Genomic DNA, 21,295 nt, shown 5'->3' with positions numbered 1-21,295 from the left:
TACATCTGGGAGGTTTCTGCGGATTCATAGATGAGAAAAATAAAAAATATTGTAGTTTTTATATTTTTAGGGTTTTGCTTGAAAACGGCAAGTCCTATCGAAGTGGGACTAGAGAACATTTTGTAGCTGCGAAAATTCTCAAACAAATTGACCTTTATGTTTTTTTCATCGATTTTACCGTTCTATAGAAATGGAAGTTTTTTATTTTGTAGTTTCAGAATGTGCAAAAACTTCCCAGTTGTAAGCACTTTTCATTTAAAGTTTGTTAAGGCGCATCGTGTACTTCTACCTAAATTTGTTACTGTTAATTTAAGGTTGTACTTGAAGTTTTCAGCAAATCCATCTGTCACTTTATTTGATTTTAAACTGTGCATTGCAAAATTTTGTATAAAATATTTCTCAAATATTCCCCCAAATGTTCGGCAAGTTCGTGACAATGAATCACTAAAATAAAATTTACATTGCTTCTCACCCCATGTGGCGTATGAATAACAAAACACGTTACTGATACGTTATAAGGGGAACACCCTCCACGAAACATGTACGCTTTCTTTCATCAACATATTTTTTCAATTATAAACACAAAAAAGAACATTTTATGCGTTTTCTATGCATAATTGGAATTACACAAATAACTTAAACTGCAGGAAGTCAGTCCATTGCTGTCGAAAATATTGTTCAATAGCATGTTGTTGCAATGTTAATACATTGAATATTATCCTCCCCACCGCTACGTCAGTCTCTTGTGTCAGTTATAATATAAACGAAAATTATTCTAGCAGCATCCACCACATCATTTCAATAATGTTCTTTCTTTCTTTTTTGTTTTTGTTTTATTTCTTTTCAGAACAAAGCAGCCACACAGTCTGGAGGAAAGTGTCTAACCACCATCGCATAATAAATGTTTACAGTAATATAACTGAATGAAGTGAATATTAATATGGAGTTTGAAGGAACATAATAAACGGCAATAAACATTGCGAAAATACAAACAAAGATTCCGCACGAAATTCCCAAAAACTTGCTGTTTGCTCAACCGAAAACAAAAAGAGAGGGAAAGAGGGCCAAGTGAGGGGACATAATGTTACTGCGACATACGGCAAATAAGTACAACAACGAAGAAGAAGCAATTGAAGGGAAATTTAGAAAAATATTAAATAGGGGAAACGGAAGCTACGACGACAACCATCACCAACGCCACCACCACCATCACGAGCATCATCATTATCCTCAACGGCAACAAAACCAAGTGCAGCAGCAACATCAACGATAGCACCAATGTGAATAAGAAGCGGAAACAAAGAAAGGGAAGAGAACAGAGAAACACAGCCAACCGGGCAACAACAATAATATTTCCTGTCTAGTTTTTTTAAATATTAAAACGATTTGCGAAAGAGAAAATAAAAATAATAAGAAAACAAAATAAACAGTAATTTTTACAAATGAACATAAAACACCAAAAAAAAGAAGAAGAACAACAACAACAATAAAAATAACATCAACATAATTTTTTTATAAAAAACGACTGAACAAAAAATCTAACTACAAAAAGAAAACGAGAACTGAAAAAGTAACAGCAGCAACATTATTGTCGTTCTTCGTCCACTTCTTGTGCTTCACCACGTCCTTGTCATTATCATCAGCATTCAGCCTTCGCAGAACTACAACTGTAAAAATTAGCCAAATTTTATGTTAAAAGTGTCGGTGCGAAGACATCCTCAATTTTTACTACCCGCCTCTCGCCACCTCCCACAAAAAGTGCAAGCCCCAGCGTTTACTGTTTCCCAAAATAGAGAAGAACAAAAAGAAAAAAGGCCAACCACCAGGACATTAACAGCAACAGCATTTAACATAACGACAACAAGTACTACACAGAAGGGAGTCGTCGTCATCATCATCACCAGCCATCAGCCAGCCAACAACAGCAGGAAAATCATTTGCGTGAATGAAACGTTTTCATTTTTCGTAATTCCATTTTTTTTCTTCGACCATTACCATTCCACTTTCTCGATCTCTCGAAATTTTTATGAATGTGTATTGCTGGTGTCGTTTGTAAAACTGGACAGGAGGCAACATTGCTCGACATGATGTTATTTGCTGTCTGCCAGCATTGCAAAATACACTAAACGAGCAAAGGAGGAAGCAACGAAAGAAGGCGAAACAAACCAGAAAAACACCAAGGGAACATTGCAAAACACGCATTAACATCAGTTCCAGCCAGTCAGCCAGCTAACGATAATAACAACAGGGATTACTAAGACGACCTTCCTCTTTAAATCCTTAAGATTAAACCGCAGCAAGAGCAGCAACAACAACCACGTGCTACGCTTTACAAACCAGGCAAACAAGCTAACAGTCAACAGAGTCTGACTATATTTATAGAGGTACTCCTTCTGCATTGTCTGTCTGCCGAACTACAACAGGCACCGCACACACGCACAAACCCAACAAGCCAACCAACCAAGAACACCATCATCAGTAACAGCAATAACAACATCATCATTTAACTGCAAACAATTACTCAATTGGATTTGTATAGCTCTCCGAGGAGTGGGTGCATGTGTAACACTCACACACACACCAAGAAAACCAACGTCATTTCGGTTGTCACCCAACTGTGGATTCATTGCTGCAATTTGTTGCAACTCTATTATCATAGTCTACAATAAAACAACAACTACAACAAAAACCCGGCGTCATCATTTCACCATCACTCGGCGGGAATTTGATTCGCTTGGATATACTACCAAACCAAAGTGCAAATCAATTCTGTACATGTGCGGCGGGTGTATGAGTCAGTCAGCCAGGAGGATCAGCAGCACAACGTGTGTGTTTGAGTGTGAACGTGTGTGCTGTTATATTATTGCTGCCATTGCTGTTGTTTTCGTCGTCGCCGTCGGGACCTAAATGAATTTATTCTGTTGCTGCTGCTGTAACATGGCACCAAATACACGCGTCACACGCAAATGGGAACTATTTGCCGGACGTAATAAATTTTATTGTGATGGTTTGTTAATGTCTGCTCCGCATACGGGCGTATTTTATTTAACGTGCATCCTGATAACGGGGACAAGTGCATTATTTTTTGCCTTCGAGTAAGTACTGATGAATTTTTTTATTCATTTTTTTACAAATTTGTTTTTTATTTACTTCTTTTTTCCTCCGGAGAGAAAGTTTTCGGTGTAAATGTAATACAATTTGTTATTATTGAATAAGTTTGCCAGCTCAAACTGTGGCTGGTCTGGATTCGTTATAGTTTACAGAATACGGTGCTATTGTCACCCCGTAGGGGAATTGTATGGACAAACTAATTTCACAAATTCCAATTAAAATTTGAATAATAAAAATACGGTTTATTCATAAAATCATGCAACTCATTCGTCTGTTATATAACAGGTCACTAGGTTTGATCAGACCCTTAGAGGAAAAGGACATCATATTGGTCTTGTTTTTTGTTTGTTACAATTTGGGTTTTTACTGTAAAATGTAGAATTAAGTGCGGCTGACCTAAATTTAAATGAAAAGACTTACACCCGGGAAGTTTTTGCAGATTCTGTAACTACAATGTTCATAGATGAGAAAAATAAAAAAGCAAGTAAAAAAATATCAGTCGGCTTTGTCGACAGAGACATACCCTCAGCCTATGTGATTTGAAACGCCCATCTATTGACATGTTAAATCTAGGGATTACGGATTTTGTAGCACTTTTTGAAATTTGCCGACAGAAAATATATTTGGTTTGAAGCTCAAATGTGTTGCGAAGGATGTACTTGAAGGAATGGACCGACATAGTCCATTTTGGAAATGGATCTTATTTTGGGATTCATTCCTTTTGATAGATTTTGTGTCCACCAGTCATTACAGTTGGTCACCGCATAACTTAGAGTTTTGTCAGGAAGCATGGACTTGTCCAAAGCATCGGTATAATTTTCCAAAGGTTCTTCGAACAGATTCTAAACTGCGCTTAAACAAAAATTTTTGAGTGGCAGGTACCCTAAGGACAAGACCGATTTCTGAAGTAAAACTACATTTGGTCTACATATTAAGACATCCAAGGTTTGGGCGTTCAGCAGATATAGGGCGTACTATTTTAGTGACATTTTTAACTTTTGGGGTGGGGGTAGGTACCGGAAGGTGCGCACCGACAGTACCAATCTTCAAACTTAAACTTTGTTTGGACTAAATATTACGAAGCTCACATTTTGGAATCGGCTGATCCGTTCGAGAGTTATCGTACGCATAGTGCCATAGGGATTTTTACAGATTTCGTGCTATTTTCTCTAGCACCTGAAAAAACTTGCACCGTCGTCATGGGGGGCAGTGAACACAAGTTGTTACAACAAAGATAAAAGCTATTGGAAAGCAGGCCTTAAACTGCATTTTTTCCAAAATTTTGTGTGGGAGGTACATTGCCATATATAGTCCATGTTCAAATCCGATCGATGTCTCGTAGAAATATTACGATGCGCAAAGTATGGACCAAATCCGTTACTGCCTTCAGGAGTTATCGTGGGCACAAATTTTCCTAATATTTTCGAACTTTTGTGGTAGATGTACCTAACGGAATGGACCGATATGGCTCACCTTCCAACTTAAACTATGTCCAGACAAAATATTACGATGGTCACATTGAGAGTTATCGTGCGCTCCAACCACTACACATTGTGCCATAGGGGATTTTTACAACTTTCTGCCTTTTTTTAGGAAGTATGGACTTACCTCTGATAAAACTTGTACCTTCGTAATGGGGGCAGCGAATACAAGTTGCTACAACAAAAATCAAAACGATCCGAGAGCAGGTCCTTAACAGAACTTTTTCGAAATTTTGTGTGGGAGCTACCTGCAGGACCGTTAGAGTCCATATTGGATCCTCATTTATGGCTGGTAGAAATTTCACGATGTGCAAAGTATGGACCAAATCGGTTGCTCCCTTGAAGAATTATCGTGCTCACACATTTCCCGAACATTTTCGAACTTTTGTGGGGGAGGTACTTGAATGAGTGGACCGATATGGCCCGTCTTCGAACTTAAACTTAGTTGTAAATCTACGGCCACTCTGTTCACCACATGGACGGCAGAGATGAGTACTGAGTTATGGTCGATGGCAGCAGAATTCCGATCACCAATTACACCAAGATTCTAGGGGTCACATATTCGACAGCATGTTCACATCGTCCGCGCATGCCAAAGCTATCTGCGTCAAACGGAGATGTAGGAATGACTTGGGGTGTAGATTAAGAAACATTGTTGACTACATATAGCGTGACAGATCGGTCTTTGATAAGATATGCCGCACCAGTGTGCTCCGCGAATGTAAGTGCAACGCGTTGGAAAAATATTTAAACTTGTCAGAATGCCGTCCTGAGATCTGCACCCTGTTCTTCAGTGGACCATCTACCTGAGGAGGCAAAGATTATTCCAGTACAATGGTATGCTTGGGTGTTATCGTTAGAACCATCCCAATCACTGTATGGTGGATAGGACTCCCCCACCCAGGTATGTAGGAAAGATCTTAATGATCTAGAAAGAGAGGTCGGTCCAAGTTCTGGTAAGTTCTTTGTCGGACAAATCTTTCGGGTACCTTCTTCACACAAGTTCTTGCTTAAGTGCAATTAAAGGGCTATTCGATGCCGTTTTGAAATTTTTACCGTGGTTCCGATTATAACGATATAATTTTTTTCGTTAGCAAGTGCACATTTTCTTACATAATGGTCCGAAAACGCTAAAACAAATCCTACGGTGACCAACTTAAAAGGCTAGTGGACACGTTAACTAACGAAAGGAGTAACTCCCAAGCTCTGATCAAGTTCCAAGATAGAATATGTCGGCCCATTCACTCAATTACCTACTCCACAAAAACATCCTTCCATGTTATATATTAACGGATTCTCCGAAGAAGGCAGCAGGTGGGGGTCCCTGTAACGGACAATTTCTAGACGTCTGTTTTATATTTTACTCGCAAAAATTCGATTTTGACCATTGGGTCCCCGATCACCCGAAGTGGTTTTGAAGTGTATATTAGGGTGATGACTTTTTTTACAACATAGCCTTATATGATATTTTAATGTCACTCCATTCAGTAGAAGAGAAACTTCATTACTGCAGTCGAACTACAATGCCTGTCGTTTAGCTGGAATTCTCGCTTGTTGTATCGACAACAATCACAATCACAATAGATTCCCACAGATTGAACTCATCCAACATATTCTAGAATCCTTCTGTGACTGTTTGAGCTTTGCCATCTTTCAATTTGAAGGCAGCCAACTTAATTTCTATGGATACATTTTTGAGGACCACGTCCTGATATTAAAATCTCTCAAGGTATTTGTGTAGCAAATATGGAAAGAAAATTGGAGAAAAACAAAAATCAATGTAAAAGTGTTCTTTAATAGAAGCGGATTGTATTTTTATTGTTTTTGCGCAAATTGTTCACAGGGTGCATGCTCCACTTCTCCAGGTAAAGCGTGCTTACCAGGTGCTCCCTCACCCGAGACGCTTCCTTGAAGATAGCCTGTGGATTCCTGATCGACATTGGCTTAGAATTTCAATGCCCCCTGCGGAATGCTGGTGCACATCGTTGCTGCTTTGAGGGACGACAGCTTTGAAATTAAAGCAAAACGTCTAGCAATGGCTGTTGGGTTATACTTCCTTTTGCTCGTTTAAGGTGCATTATCATCCTCCCAAACGACTCTATGTACTGCCGGCGAATGAGTAAGTGCTACTTTCAAAATAATCAATTATCGCTGAGCAGGTAAGCGTGGAGACAATCGCATCAATTGGATAGGTGGATGGTATTAGCACCAACTGATTTGCCGAATACATGCAAATTATACCACATGCTGTGCTTTGTCCATAAAGTATCTCTTATTCGCAATTAAAGATTTTCTCTCTGATGTCCTTTTAATTAAATGAAATCTTTTGGCGTAACTTTTATTTTGTTACAATTTGTTCAAAAGAAAAAACAACAACAAAAAACAATAAACTACTGAATGGTGACACTTTAAGAACATTAATGTCAGCAAAATGTTTTCATGAAGTTGTCAAAAAGGGATTTCGTGCTTCTTCAAAAGCTTTTGTCTAACAGATTGAATAGCAGCACATTGCTAGCCCACTCAGTGCAAGAGAACTATGAAAATTGCAATTCGTATTTCCTTCCTGTTTTTCTGAAAAGGTTTTCGTATCTTAAAAACAATTTTTCAAGTTTTTTTGTCAAAACCGAAAAACTTTTACAATGCGGAAATGCTGCGAAGTATTGGTGTGCAATGAGTCTAACGATTTGTCATTGCCTTGAGGGGTGGGTAGCAGCATATAAAACTACACATAAATAACTCATACAGTGCAATGAAGCTCCGCGATCCATGTATGCACACAAAGTACTTGGGAAATTACTTTATACTTATTTTCGCTTTTTTGCTCCTCTTTAGTTCGATACTAAAAGTAAATCATCGATATAACACGCACACTGCCACCGCTTTTGAAGAATTTATAAGTAACGCATTGAATAGCAAACACCAGAGTTTCCACGACAGAACTTCCTGACCGTTGACGGTGATGTGAAACACTTCCGCAATGTTGCTTGCCATCCTCAATGCGAAGATGCTTGTTGACAGTATTGCATTAAACTGTTCGAGAGGAACGATGGAACGAAACCTCTAAACAACATCATCAGCAGCATTAAAAGACTTCTGGTATAAGTTTTGAAACTAAAGCCCCAAAGGTATTAAACTTGTACTCCACTTACTTGGTCCATACACACACACACACACATCCCACACCTACGACCAACAACTCTTCCAGAGTGTGGTACTCGCACCAACACACCAATCACAGACACTCTCATGAAAGTGACATTATTTGCAAACTATAAAATTATTGCAACCATTGCGGAAGGCATGTCGGTGACGAGGTTACACTAAAAGATGACACGGTGATTGCAATGACGACAATGATGTGGTGTTCAACAAGTCTTTTGAGAGTGCTTTAGCTTGAGGGTTCAGTAAGAACAAGGAAACTCCATAGTCTCAGGGTAGAGTTTGAAATATTCATTTCTTTGTAACTTGATTTTTGTTGGTGTTGCTTGCTCGGTGTTTGTGTTGTTTGAGGCAAATTATGACAGTAATATGTGATGCTATGTTGTAAGTTTCAAGACAGTCTCTTGAGCAGCTTACTGTATTGATTTTAGAGGAGGATATTAAAATGTAGCATCGTTCATTCATAGACAAATATTCAATATTCAATTTTTCGTAAATTTAAGTAAATATTGTGAACAAGTGAAAAGTTTCAGTCCGCTTTGCCGACAGAGATATAAACTCCGTCTGTGTGAATTGTGGACAAATCGACTATTGGGGTTTCCCTTTGCCCTAGTTATAGTGTCAAGCACCCATTTTAGTTGGTCACAAATATGCCTCAAGGCTGAGGGTAATATATTCAAAATTCAAACATAATTTTCAACATCGTCACGGATCACTGATAACACTGTGCAACAATATTCGGTTCATGGTTGGAGGTGTGGGAAATTCCAAGTGGAGGTAATAGTATTCGGTTAGTATAACTGATTTTTAAAGCGGCTTATATATAAGCTTACGCAAAATCAATGGGTTCCTAATATTATACTATATACTTCACAAGATTAATGATAATGCTTTGAAAATTGACAGAGATCTTTGGATTACTTATAGAGTCATGTGTACAGAAAATGGGTCATGCCAGTCCACTTTTTGGTATAGCCCCCACATAAGGGTTACCGCGATTTTGAACTTTGAATTCTCAGCCAAATTTTTATTTCATAACTAAGTCCCCCCATAACGGTACCTCCCAAGTCCAAGTTCCCAATCGATATTGTCCGAGTGGCGAAAAATTCCATATGGATGTGATTGTATTAGGTCAGAAAAGTAAAATCCGAAAACGTTTTGAATTCTCACACCAATTTATTATTTTATGAAAAAGTCCCCATATAAACTGTACCTCCCAAGTCCAGGTTCCGAACCGATTTGGTATGGGGTGTGGTAAATTCCAGATGCATGTAAGGCCAAATCGGATATGTGTGTGAAGTTATATTGGAAAAATTTATGTTTAGCAAAGGCACAAACCATTAACAGGGTGATTCAGGGAAAACATCTTTAATTAAAATTGTAGAACAAATTTAATCGCAAATTTTAATTTATGGTCATTACTATTAGAATAACTATAAAGTATAAATAATTCTGAACAAAATATATGAAGAAGGTATAAATATCTCTGAATCACCCTGAAAATGGTTTGTGCATTTGCTAAAAATAATTTTTTTTTTTCAATATAACTTCACACACATAAAACGGATTGGAGATTTTCTCAGACGCGAGAGGGCTACCCGGCCCATAGGGTTAGTTGGCAGCCCCAACACTAGGATCGGATGCTGTGGCCAATCATAACGATTACAGAAACGAAACGTAAGGCCAGGAGAACAAAACATCAAAAGGGTTTTGCATTCTCAGACCAATTTTTTCATTCATGGGATTTTTCATTTATACACGGAGGAAAAAATATTTGTTTGGATCCAAACATACATATTTCTAACATATATTTTTCTACGTGTAGGTATCTGGTGAATTAGTATGTACTTCTATACCGATCCTTGTAAAGGGTAACAAAATTCGCATGAATGTTACCTTTTTATACCCTCAGCATTTATGCGGACAAAATGTGCCTCATCGAAAAAATGGTTTTCGAACCCAAGGCATAGATTGAATTCGAATATGGACTATATCGGTCCACTCATTCGGGAACCTCCTAAACAATATTTTGAAAAAGTGCAGTTTAAGGACTCCTCTCGGATAGTTTTGATTTTTGTTGCAACAGCATATATTCGCAGGCCCCAATATGACCGCACAAGTTTTTTTAGGAGCAAGCCAATACTAACTGAGAAAATGGTCCGAAAGCTGTAAAAATCCGCTAAGGCACCATGTGTAGTGGATGCAGCGCACGATAAATCTCCAACGGATTAACCGATTTGATCCAATATTTGGCAGTCGTAATATTTTGCCCAAGCTTAAATTAAGTTTGAAGATGGGCCATATTGGTCCATGGTGCGTACGATAACTCTCATGGCAGTAACCGATTTGGTCCATACTTTGCTCTACGAGACGTGGAGTAGGTTATATATATAAATTGCAGGGGGTTTATAACCTCCTCTCGAATCGTTTTGATTTATCTTGCAACAGGTTGCACTCAAGGCCCCTATTACGATGATACAGATTTTTTAGTGGCAAGTTCATACTTCTTGAGAAAATGACCCGAAAGCTGTATAAAACACCTGCGGCCAGCATGTGTAGGGGCTGGTGCGCACCACAAATCTCGAACCGAATACTGCGTTGGTCCACACTTTGCATATCGTAATATTTCCTCGAATAAACAACAACAATTGTTCCACAAACGGGATAAGGAAGACCTCTCTCATATCCATGATTCATATTAGCTCAATGATATGGGACCTACTGTTTATTGCCGAGTCCGAACGTCGCGCCTTAAGACACCACTTGTAGAGAAGTTTTACATGGCTGAAATACTCAGGAAATGTCGCCAACATTACTGTGGGGTATTTTACCACCGAGAAAAATTTGGTGTTGCCTCGCTTCGGAACCTTCAGCGTGCAAGGCGGGTGTGCATACCATTGCACCACGGTGCACTATGTCGAGAGTTCATATTAACTGTGGCCAAAAAAAGAAGGAGTTGTTGTAGGTGCATAGATTTGAGTATACGTATCTATTACTGACTTACAATCTCCAGGACAAAAAACTGGGATGGTCAATCCATGTTTTGATATAGCCCCCATAGAACGGTACCTCCCGATTATCGGTATTTTGAAGATTTTAGCCTCATTATTACACCGAAATTGCTGTAATTTGGCATTTAGTCTTCGTTGGGGGCATAAATCTTTTACCTTGAAATTTGTCTGCATAGGTCCACGCCTTCATATAGCCCCCATAGGACGGTATGAATGAATGTTGTGGCCTCAATACCCACCCAAAAAGGATTGAAATTTGGTGTTCAGTCTTCATAGTTTTTGTGATCTTATTGAATACATCAAACTCTTGTCTTTATATATGAGAATTTTTCTTTAAAAACGTTTTTTGACCGATTTATGGTCAAACGGTCATTTTTTTGTAAACAAGCAAAAAAAGTATCTGTCGGCTTTGCCGACAGAGATATACCCTCAGCCTGTGTATATTAAACAATTTTTTCCCAAAATACGTATGTATTTAGGGGGTTTTAAAAATGTTGGGCATTTGAACCGACAAAAATGTTGATTAGGATTAAAGATCAAAAGTTTTGCGGAGGAGATACTAAAAGGAATGGATCGACATTGACCGTTATGGAAGTGGATCTCCAGCCACAACATATGGTGCCATAGAAGGTTTTTGCACTATACGGGCTGTTTGCTCAAGAAGTATGGACTTGCCCCTAAAAAACTTTTACCATCGTAAAAGGCAGCGAATGCAAGTTGCTTCAACAATAATCAAAGTGATCCGATATTAGGTCATGAAGTGAACTTATCCGAAAATTTGTGTGGGAGGTACCGGATGGAGTGGACAAATATAGTCCATATTTGAACCTGATCTATATCTGGTAGATATATTAGGATGTGTAAAGTATAGACCAATTCGGCCACTCCCTTCAAGAGTTACCGTACGAACTATTTTTCCGAACATTTTTGAACTTTTGTGGGGGAGATACCTGAAGCAGTGGACCAATATGGCTTATCATCAAACTTAAACTATGTTTGGACAAAATATTACTAAGGCCATATTGTGGACCGAATCGGCAGATCCGTTAGAGAGTTATCTTTGGCTCCAACCACCTCACACGGTGTCATAGGGGTTTTTTTTGCAACTTTCAGGCTATTTTCTCAGGAAGTGTGGACTTGCCCCTGATGAAACCTGTACCGTCGTATGGAGGGCAGTGAATACAAGTTGCTAAAACAAAAATCAAAGCGATTCGGGAGATGACCCTAAACTGAACTTCTCCGAAATTTTGTGTGGGAGGTACCCGAAGGAGTGGACCTATTGAGACCATATTAGAACATCATATTACTCTGGTAGAAAGTTTACGCAATACAAAGTATGGACCAAATCGATCACTCCCTTCAAGAGTTATCGTGCGCACAAGCTTTCCGAACATTTTCGAACTTTTGTGGGGGAGGTACCGGAAGGAGTGGACCGATGTAGGTCATCTTCGAACTTAAACTAAGTTTGGCCAAAATATTACGAAAGCCAACATTTGAACCGAATCGGTTCATCCGTTCGAGAGTTATCGTGCGCTCCAGCCAGCAGGACAGACAGACAGACGGACGGACATGGCTAGATCGACTCAAAATTGTCTGAAACACATTTTGTCCAAACATACTTGGGGTCTAAAACCATTATTTCGATGAGGCACATTTTCATCGTATCAAAGTGTATATACCTAAAGGCTGAGGGTATAAAAATTGAATTTTGACTTTCGCTATTCACCATTTTTTTTAAAAAAATTTATATTTTTAAAAGTCTCTCGGTTTGAAGCCAGATTATTACGTACTTAATAAGCCCACAAAAATATATGATGATCGGTTCATTCGTTTTCGCGCTATAACCAACACCGCAAGGCGCATTGGTAAAATAGGTGGTAACCCCTGAGTGAGGTGATCGCTGAAAAAGAGATATACATGTTCGTCTGCAAATCTCTGCAGCTGGAACCTTTATACGTTTGAAGTACTCACTTTTCACAACTCAAACAGCAAATAATATATCGATACTTTTATACATTTTTTCCCACTCCACTAATTTTAAAATTTGTACTATGTACCACAGACTTGGGTAGCTGTAAATACCATATGATCACTATCTACTTCCAAACAAAATTAAAATAAAAATTTATTTTAGAACGATAAATTACTTTAAATATTAAAATTTTGGAGCATAATACAAGTTATTAACTTTAGTGAAATAAGGACAAAAAAACATTTTTGCAACAATTATCGGATTTGAACCTTCCCATGGACAAAACTTCTTGACAAATCAATACCATAATTCAAATTCCTTCAAATTGAAATGTTTACTATGATTTCTCATCAATAAATTTGTATTCCGAAGTACTTGATTTTGACCATTTTTGGCAACGGTCGTGACACTGTGCGGTGGCACCCAATATTTGTTCGAATATTAGATAAAATTCGAAGATGGTGCGAGTTTGTAACCCACTTAATAAATCCGTTGGGAAGGTAGCTTTATATGGGGACTTTATCATAAAATTAAAAAATCGACTTTGGAATTTTCCACTCCCAGATTGGCTGTTGCACAATGTGATGAGTCAATGCACATTATTTCAAAATTAAGCACCAAATCAATAATTTAATAGAGAGAAGTAAAACCAAACCTCATGTCTGAACGTTTATTTCAATGCAACACTTCTTTGATATCTTGTATTTGATAATCAAAATTAAGTTCCACATGATTAAAATTTTCACACAAAGGGAATATCATTCATAACAAAACAAAAAGCCACAAACATATCTATATGTTCGTATGTATGTACATGTACAAACCTCATTTAATGAAATCCACCAATGTACGAACCCTTCGTAAAATGTCAAATCATCAAAAGTCATTAACGCCATTATGCCCATCCGTCCATATCAAAAGCTGTATCAGCAGTACTGACAAAAATCTGAAACGGAATCAGAAACATCATCAGAAAATGTGATAAATGAAAAAAAGAACAACAAAACAAAGCCAAACCACAACACAAAGAGTTGTAAAAGAAGAACCAAGACAAATGCAAAATTTCTTTTATTTTATGTGACATAAACCACCCAAAGAGTAAGGAACGGAACGCAGTGGGATGAGGAAGATTATTATTTAGGCTCAGATTGCAATTCAATTGTCAATGTGTAAACGAGCTTGCTTACCCACCCATATCATCATCAAAGTTGTTGTCGTCATAGACCACATTACAACTCATCAAAATTCTATCATCCTAGTAATACAAACAAATAAAACAGGGAAAGGGGCAACAAGAGATTGGGAGAGATAAAAGATGCTATGATATATTTTTGTGGAACAAGGAACAAATGTTTTATGCAATGAATGCTGATAATGAATTGTGTCGTAAAACTGACAGGGAACGTTTTTTTTTTTTTCTTCATAAAAAATGAACACATATCTGTACATACATATCCACATTTGCAAACCAAAACAATGTCTTTTGTTACTTTAGACATGAAGAGAAGGGGGAATCCCCCTTCTACATGAATGTTCCTTAGCAAGCAAATGTTTGGTCCAAATATACATAGTACATGCTTTTTTGTCATGGTGTGAATTTTTTTGTGCAAATTGAAAATATATTCACACTTATTTTCGTTATGCTACTTGGGCAAAATGTGTTTCAAAAATGTGCCCTTAGTTGCTTGGCATTTGAAACGTTTGCAACTGTGTGTGTGTTTGTTTAGGGATTTAGGAATAATCGCCAACATAAAAAGTGGGGAATAGCATAGAAATATATGAAATTTGGATGATTATGGGTCATATAAAAAGTATTATATGAAGTCTGGATTTTATAGCCACTCTAACCGCAAATTTTCATAATATTACTTGGGGAAATTATGGCAAACCATATGGGCTTCATAACATACTTTCAGTGTTAATAGGGTTATATAACCCTTGGATCTACGTATAAATGTCCTAATAAAGTATAAATTGGGTTTTTATACCCTACGCCTTATGCTGTACGATGTTATGTACACTTTGACACAGTAAAAACGTATCAGTCGGATTTACCGAAAGAAGTATACCCTCAGCCTGTGTGAACAGAATGTTTTTTTTTTTTTTTTCAAAAAACGTGTGTATTTAGGGGTTTTTCAGAAATTTGGGCGTATAAACTTGCTTTCAAAAATATTGATTTGGATTAAAGTTTAAAAGTTTTGCGGTGGAGTTACCTAAAGAAATGGACGGACATAGTCCATTGTTTTTTTTTTAGTCATTCCTACCGATATTTCAGTTGGTCAGTTAGAGCTATTGGGTCATTATATCAGGAAACATGGACTTGCCCACGAAAAACATCATATCGCTGTAAACAGGGCTACTAGGAGTACCTTCGGTAAAAATGACCAAAGCATTATGTCACCGAGCCTTAACCGCACTTAAACAAACATGTTGAACATTTGTGTGGGTGGTACTCTAAAGATTATACCGATAGGGCTCACTTTTAAACATAAACTAAGTTTTGACAAAATATTTCGAGATCCTGAGTTTGGACCAAATCTGTTGCTCCGTTTAGATATATCGCGCGTACCATTTTAGCGAATATTTTCGATCAGAAGGAGTGGACCTGTAAGTACCATCTTAAAATTTCATATAATATTCGAACAAATATTTCGATATGCAAAGTGTGAACCAACGCAGTATTCGGTTCGAGAGTTGTCGTGTGCACCAGCCACTTCATTTTCTGGCCGTAGGGGTTTTTACACCCTTCAGGCTATTTTCTCAGGAAATATGGACTTGCCCTAATAAAACTTGTACCGTCGTAATGGGAGCAGCAAATACAAGGTGTTACGACAAAAAACCAAAACGTTTCGAGGGCAGGTCCGAAACTGAACTCTTCCGAAATTTTGTGTGGGAGGTTCCCGAAAAAGTGGATTAATAAAGTTTATATTGGAACCTCATATACGTCTGGTAGAAATTTTACGATGTGCAAAGTATGGACCAAATCGGTTAACTCCCTTCAAGAGTTATCGTGCGCACAATTTTTCCGGACATTTTCGAACTTTCGTGTGGGGAGGTATCTGAAGGAGTAGACCGATATGGTTCATCTTTTAACTTAAAGTTTGGACAAAATATTACGAAGGCCAAATTTTTGACAAAATCGGTTCATCCGTTCGAGAGATATCGTGCGCTCCAACAACTACACATGGGTCACTTGAGTTTTTTACACCCTTCGGGCTGTTTTCTCAGGAAGAATGGACTTGCCCCTGATAAAATTTGTACCGTCGTATGGAAAGCAGCAAATACAAATTGGTACAACAAAATCTCTGCGATTCGAGAGCAGGTCATAAGTTAATCTTTTCCGAAATTCTGTGTGGGAGGTGCCCGAAGGAGTGGGCCGATAGAGTCCATATTGGAACATCATCTATGTCTGCTGAAAGGTATGGACCAAATCCGTTACTCCCTTCAAGAGTTATCGTGCGCACAAATTTTCCGAACATTTTCGAACATTTGTGGGGGGAGGTACATGAAGGAGTAGACCGATATGGTTCATCTTTTAACTTAAAGTTTGAACAAAATATTACGAAGGCCACATTTTGGACAAAATCGGTTCATCCATTCGAGAGTTATCGTGCGATCCAACTACTACATATGGGCCACGAGGGTTTTTTACACCCTTCGGGCTGTTTTCTCAGGAAGTATGGACTTGCCCCTGATAAAATTTGTACCGTCGTACAGAAGCAGCAAATACAAATTGGTACAACAAAATCACAGCGATTCGAGAGCAGGTCATAAATTGATCTTTTCCGAAATTTTGTGTGGGGGCTAACCGAAGGAGTGGACCGATAGAGTCCATATAGGAACATCATCTATGTCTGCTAGAAGTTTCACTATATGCTAAGTATGGACCAAATCGGCTACTCCCTTCAAGAGTTATCGTGCGTACCATTTTAGTGCAAAGTTTTGAACTTTTGTGAAGGAGTTGACCGATATGGCCCATCTTCGAACATAAACTAAGTTTGGAGAAAATATTACGAAAGCCAAATTTTGGAAAAAATCTGTTAATCCGTTCGAGAGTTATCGTGAGCTCCAACCACTACACACGGTTTAATAGGGTTATTTTTGCACCTTTTAGGGTATTTTTTCAGAAAGTATGGACTTGCCCCTAATGAACTTTTGTAGGGGAGGTACCGGAAGCAGTGGACCGATATATCCCATCTTTGAACTTAAACCGATATGGTCCATCTTCGAACTTAAACTAAGTTTAGACAAAATATTAGGAAGCCAAATTTTGGTTGATCCGTTCGAGAGTTATCGTGAGCTCCAGACAGACGGACAGACATTGCTAAATCGGCTCCAGATTGTCTGAAACGGATTTCGTCCAAACTATTATACCAGTATTTCGATGAGGCACATTGAAAGTGTATATACCCACGTTAGCATAAATGCTGAGGGTATAATAGCATTAAGTGGTACTTGATCTGAACTTTAAGTATGAAAAAACTCTCCGAACAGTTCAGAACCAAACGAGTTTTCAGACAAGGAGACAGCCTGTAGTGTGACATTACCAATATCTAAACGGAGAGCATTATGCGATAAATATTGGGCTTGTTAATTGCTTGTGTCAACGATATCGATATCATTGGTCGAACAATGGGCGGTAACAGGCACTTTTGAAAAATTCGAAAAGGAATCTGCTTGCTGATTCGGTTGAATAATGTGGCTAAAACCATAAAAATAACAAAAATGGGACAGTATCGCTCTATAGAGGGCCCCTACCGACAATTATATGCAGGAACGTTTTATACCCATTGGAAAAATTAAATTCCAAATTTAAGCGATTTCGGCCCTATATTTTGGTAAAAACCCTTCAAAATAATTGGGTGGTGCCGCTCTATTTTCTAAAGAAATGTTTTATACCCCTAGTGAAAACTAACTAAATACCAAATTTCAGTCATTTCAGGTGAATGAAGTGGCTAAAACTTTCAGATATTACCACATTATATGTTTCCATCTCTGCAAAAATACACACACATTCAAATGCATGTAAGAAATTTTAATTATGCACAATTTTGTTGTAATCAACATTTTGTCACTTTAATTTTTTACATGTTCATGTCTGTCCTAATACTGTAACAAAAATGCATTTCACATTCCATAAAATATGAAAAAAAAGAAAAAAAATGAAAACTGAACAGAAATTCAAATTCAACAAATTCACAAGCATTTTGTACTCCGTTATTTATGAATCAAGCTAATGCAGAACGACATGAATGGAATGAATATCATGAAAATCCTAAATTTCATTGTCGTTGTAATCGGAAAACGAGTCGTAACAACCATCAAATACAGTGAATCTGTTAGATATGCAACTATGCAAAAATCTCTGATGTTTATCTAACTTTCCATTTTTGTGCCGTTTTTTTTATTTTTTTTTTTGTCGTTTTTGTTCTATACAAACTGACTATGAGGACAATGAGTATTTCTACAAAAACAACAAAAAACGAATTGGTACCAGGCAATGTTCGTTCCCCCCATATGAATCACAAAACTTCATCACATACATATTCTCGTAAAATGACAATGATGTTTGAGAAGAGTACAAAGCCATTCTCAAATGACATAGAACGCATGTTAGGATTTTTTTCTAAATTTAGCCTGGAAGGCAGGTTGCCAGTCAGTCAGGAGGTAGACATTCAAAAAGTGGACAACGTTGGTACATCCAAAGGTAGTACAGTGGTTTAACAAATGAGATAAATTAATCGGAATCAAAGGAAAACAAGTAAAAAAGTATCAGGCCCCTATTGCCAACCGAAGTAAATCTTCAGCCTGTATGTATTTAAACACCAATTTCCCAAAAAAGGGGGTCTTCAAAATTTTGGGCGTATGCCGTAGCCGACAAATATATAAATTAGGTTGAAATCTCAAAAGTTTTGCGGGGGAGGTGCCTAGAGGAATGAACCGATATAGTCCATTTTGGAAGTGTGTCTTATTTTGGGAGTGGATAGGACCATTATATCAGGAAACATGGACTTGCCCACGAAAACCATCGTGTCGCCGTAAAAATGGCTACTAGGAGTACCTTCGGTAAAAATTTCTAAAGGATTGTCGCACACACCCTTAACCGCACTTAAACAAAATTGTTGCCCATTTATGTGGGTGGTACCCTAAGGAATGGACAAAATATTTCGATATCTAAATTTTGGACCAAATTGTTTGCTCCGTTTATGAGATATTGCACTTACAATTTTTGCGGATATTTTCGAACTTTTGTAGAGCAGGTACCGAATTTCATCTAATATTCGAAGAAATATTACGATATAGTGTGGACCTACTCAGTATTCGGTTCGGAAGTTGTCGTGCGTACCAGCCACTACACATGCTGGCCGTAGGTGTTTTTTTTACAGTTTTCGGTCCATGTTCTCAAGAAGTATGGACCTGCCAACGAAAAAACTTTTATTATTGTAATGTAATTGGGGCCTTGAGTGCAACTTGTTGCGAGAAAAATCAAAACTATTCGAGTGGAGGTCCTAACCTGCACTTTTCCGAAATTTGATGTGGAAGGGAGGTATCGGAAGGAGTTGACATATATAGTCTATATTCCACCTGATCTAGTATGGACCTGATCTAGGTCTCATAGAAATATTACGATGTCCAATGTATTGACCAAATCGGTTACTACCTTCGAGAGTTATCGTGCGCACCATTTTAGCGAAAATTTTTTAACTTTTGTGGGTGAGATACGATGAGGAGAGGAACGATAAGGCCCATCTTAGAACTTAAACTAAGGTGCTCCATCTACAACACATGATGCCATAGCGGGTTTTTACAGCTTGCAGGCCATTTTCTCAGGAAGTATGAACTTGCCCCCAAAAAACGTGTACCGTCGTAAGGCAGCGAATACAAATTGATACAACAAAAATCAAAAGGATTCTAGACCAGGTCTTAAACTGCACTTTTCCAAAATTTTGTGTGGGAGCTACCCGAAGGAGTGAACCGATATAGACAATATTCGAACTTTATCTACGTTTAGTAAAAATATTACGCTGTGCAAAGTATGGACCAAATTGGGTAGTTTCTTCGAGAGTTATTGTGCGTATACTTTTTGAGAAAAGTTTGGACTCTTATGGGGAGGTACCCGAGGGAGTGGGACGATAATCCGTTCGAGAGTTATTGTGCGCACCAGCCAGACAGACGGACTGGCATGTCTAAATCGACTCCAATTGTTCGAGAGCTTTCGTGGTCTACAGCCACTACACTTCATAGAGAAAGCTTTTACCGTCGTAATGGAGGCAGCGAATACAAGTTTCTTCAACAAAAATCGATAACAGGTCTCAAAGTAAACATCCGAAATTTTGTGTGGGAGGTACCCGAAGGAGTAGACAAATATAGTCCATATTCGAAACTGATCTATATCTTGTACATATATAAGGATGTGAATTATCGTGCGCAAAATTTTTCCGAAAGTCTTTGAACTTTTGTGGTGGAGGTACCTGAAGGAGTGGACCAATATGGTTAATCTTCGAACTTAGACTAAGTTTGGACAAAATGTTACGAAGGCCAAATTTTGGACCAAATCGGCAGATACGTCCGAGAGTAATCTTGCGATCCAACCCCTACACACGGTGTCATAGGTGTTTTTTGCAACTTTCAGGCTATTTTGTCAGCGATTATGGACTTGATCCTGATGAAACTTGTACCGTCGTATGGGGAGAAGTGAATACAAGTTGTTACAACAAAAATCTAAGCGATTCTAGATCAGGTTCTAAACTGAACTTTTCCGTAATTTTGTGTGGGATGTACCCGAAGGAATGGACCGATTGGGTCCAACTTTATCTAAGTCTGATGGGAATTGCGCGATGTGCAAAGTATGGACAAGTTCAGTTACTCCCTTCAAGAGTTATCGAGCGCATACATTTTCAGAACATTTTCGAACTTTTGTGGTGGAGGTACCGGAAGGAGTGGACCGATATAACCGATCTTCAAACTTAAATTAAGCTTGGACAAAATATTACGAGAGCCAAATTTTGAACCGTATCTGTTGATCCGTTCGAGATCAACGGAGAAAGAGAAAGTCTGGCTCCAGCTAGACAGACTGACTGAGGGACTGGCTAAATCAACTCCAAATTGTCTGAATCGGATTTCGTGCAAACATACGTGGGATCTAAAACCATTATTTCGATGAGGCACATTTTGCCCGTATGAAAGTGTATACGAATATACCCTCGTTAGAATAAATGTTGAGGGTATAATAATTGTTCCACAAACATCCCAGATGGGACAAGAGAGACTTCTCTCACATCAATAAGTGCACCCCGATGCATATTATCTCAATGATATGGGACCTACAGTTTATCGCCGAGTCCGAACGGCGTGTCTAACACACCACCAGGGGTACCACCGTGGTGCAATGGTATGCACACCCGCTTTACACGCATAAGGTCGCGGGTTCGACTCCCCGGCCAGGCAACATCAAAACACTTTTCAACGGTGGCAAAATACCCCTCAGTAATGCTGGCGACATTTCCTGAGTATTTCAGCCATGTAAAACATCTCTACAATGCTGAGGGTATAACCAATGT

At 38.3% G+C, this 21,295-nt stretch overlaps 1 protein-coding gene across 3 annotated transcripts in view; it reads left to right on the top strand.

The window, feature by feature from the left end:
* The window catches only part of LOC141402496 (palmitoyltransferase app-like), a 490,233-nt gene that overhangs the window by 414,552 nt on the left and 54,386 nt on the right, over positions 1 to 21,295 (top strand). For all 3 annotated transcript variants that reach the window (XM_073983962.1, XM_073983960.1, XM_073983961.1), the window contains one exon: positions 848 to 3,095. In XM_073983962.1, coding sequence (XP_073840063.1) covers positions 2,908 to 3,095 — 188 coding nt within the window. In that variant the 5' untranslated portion in view covers positions 848 to 2,907. The remainder of the gene's footprint in view (positions 1 to 847; positions 3,096 to 21,295) is intronic.

Source organism: Musca autumnalis, unplaced genomic scaffold (assembly GCF_047663935.1).
Source record: "Musca autumnalis isolate F117 unplaced genomic scaffold, ASM4766393v1 scaffold_4, whole genome shotgun sequence".
NCBI classification, from domain to species: Eukaryota; Metazoa; Arthropoda; class Insecta; order Diptera; family Muscidae; genus Musca; species Musca autumnalis.
Note: the sequence above shows the minus strand (reverse complement) of the source record. Positions and strands in the feature narration are given on the sequence as shown.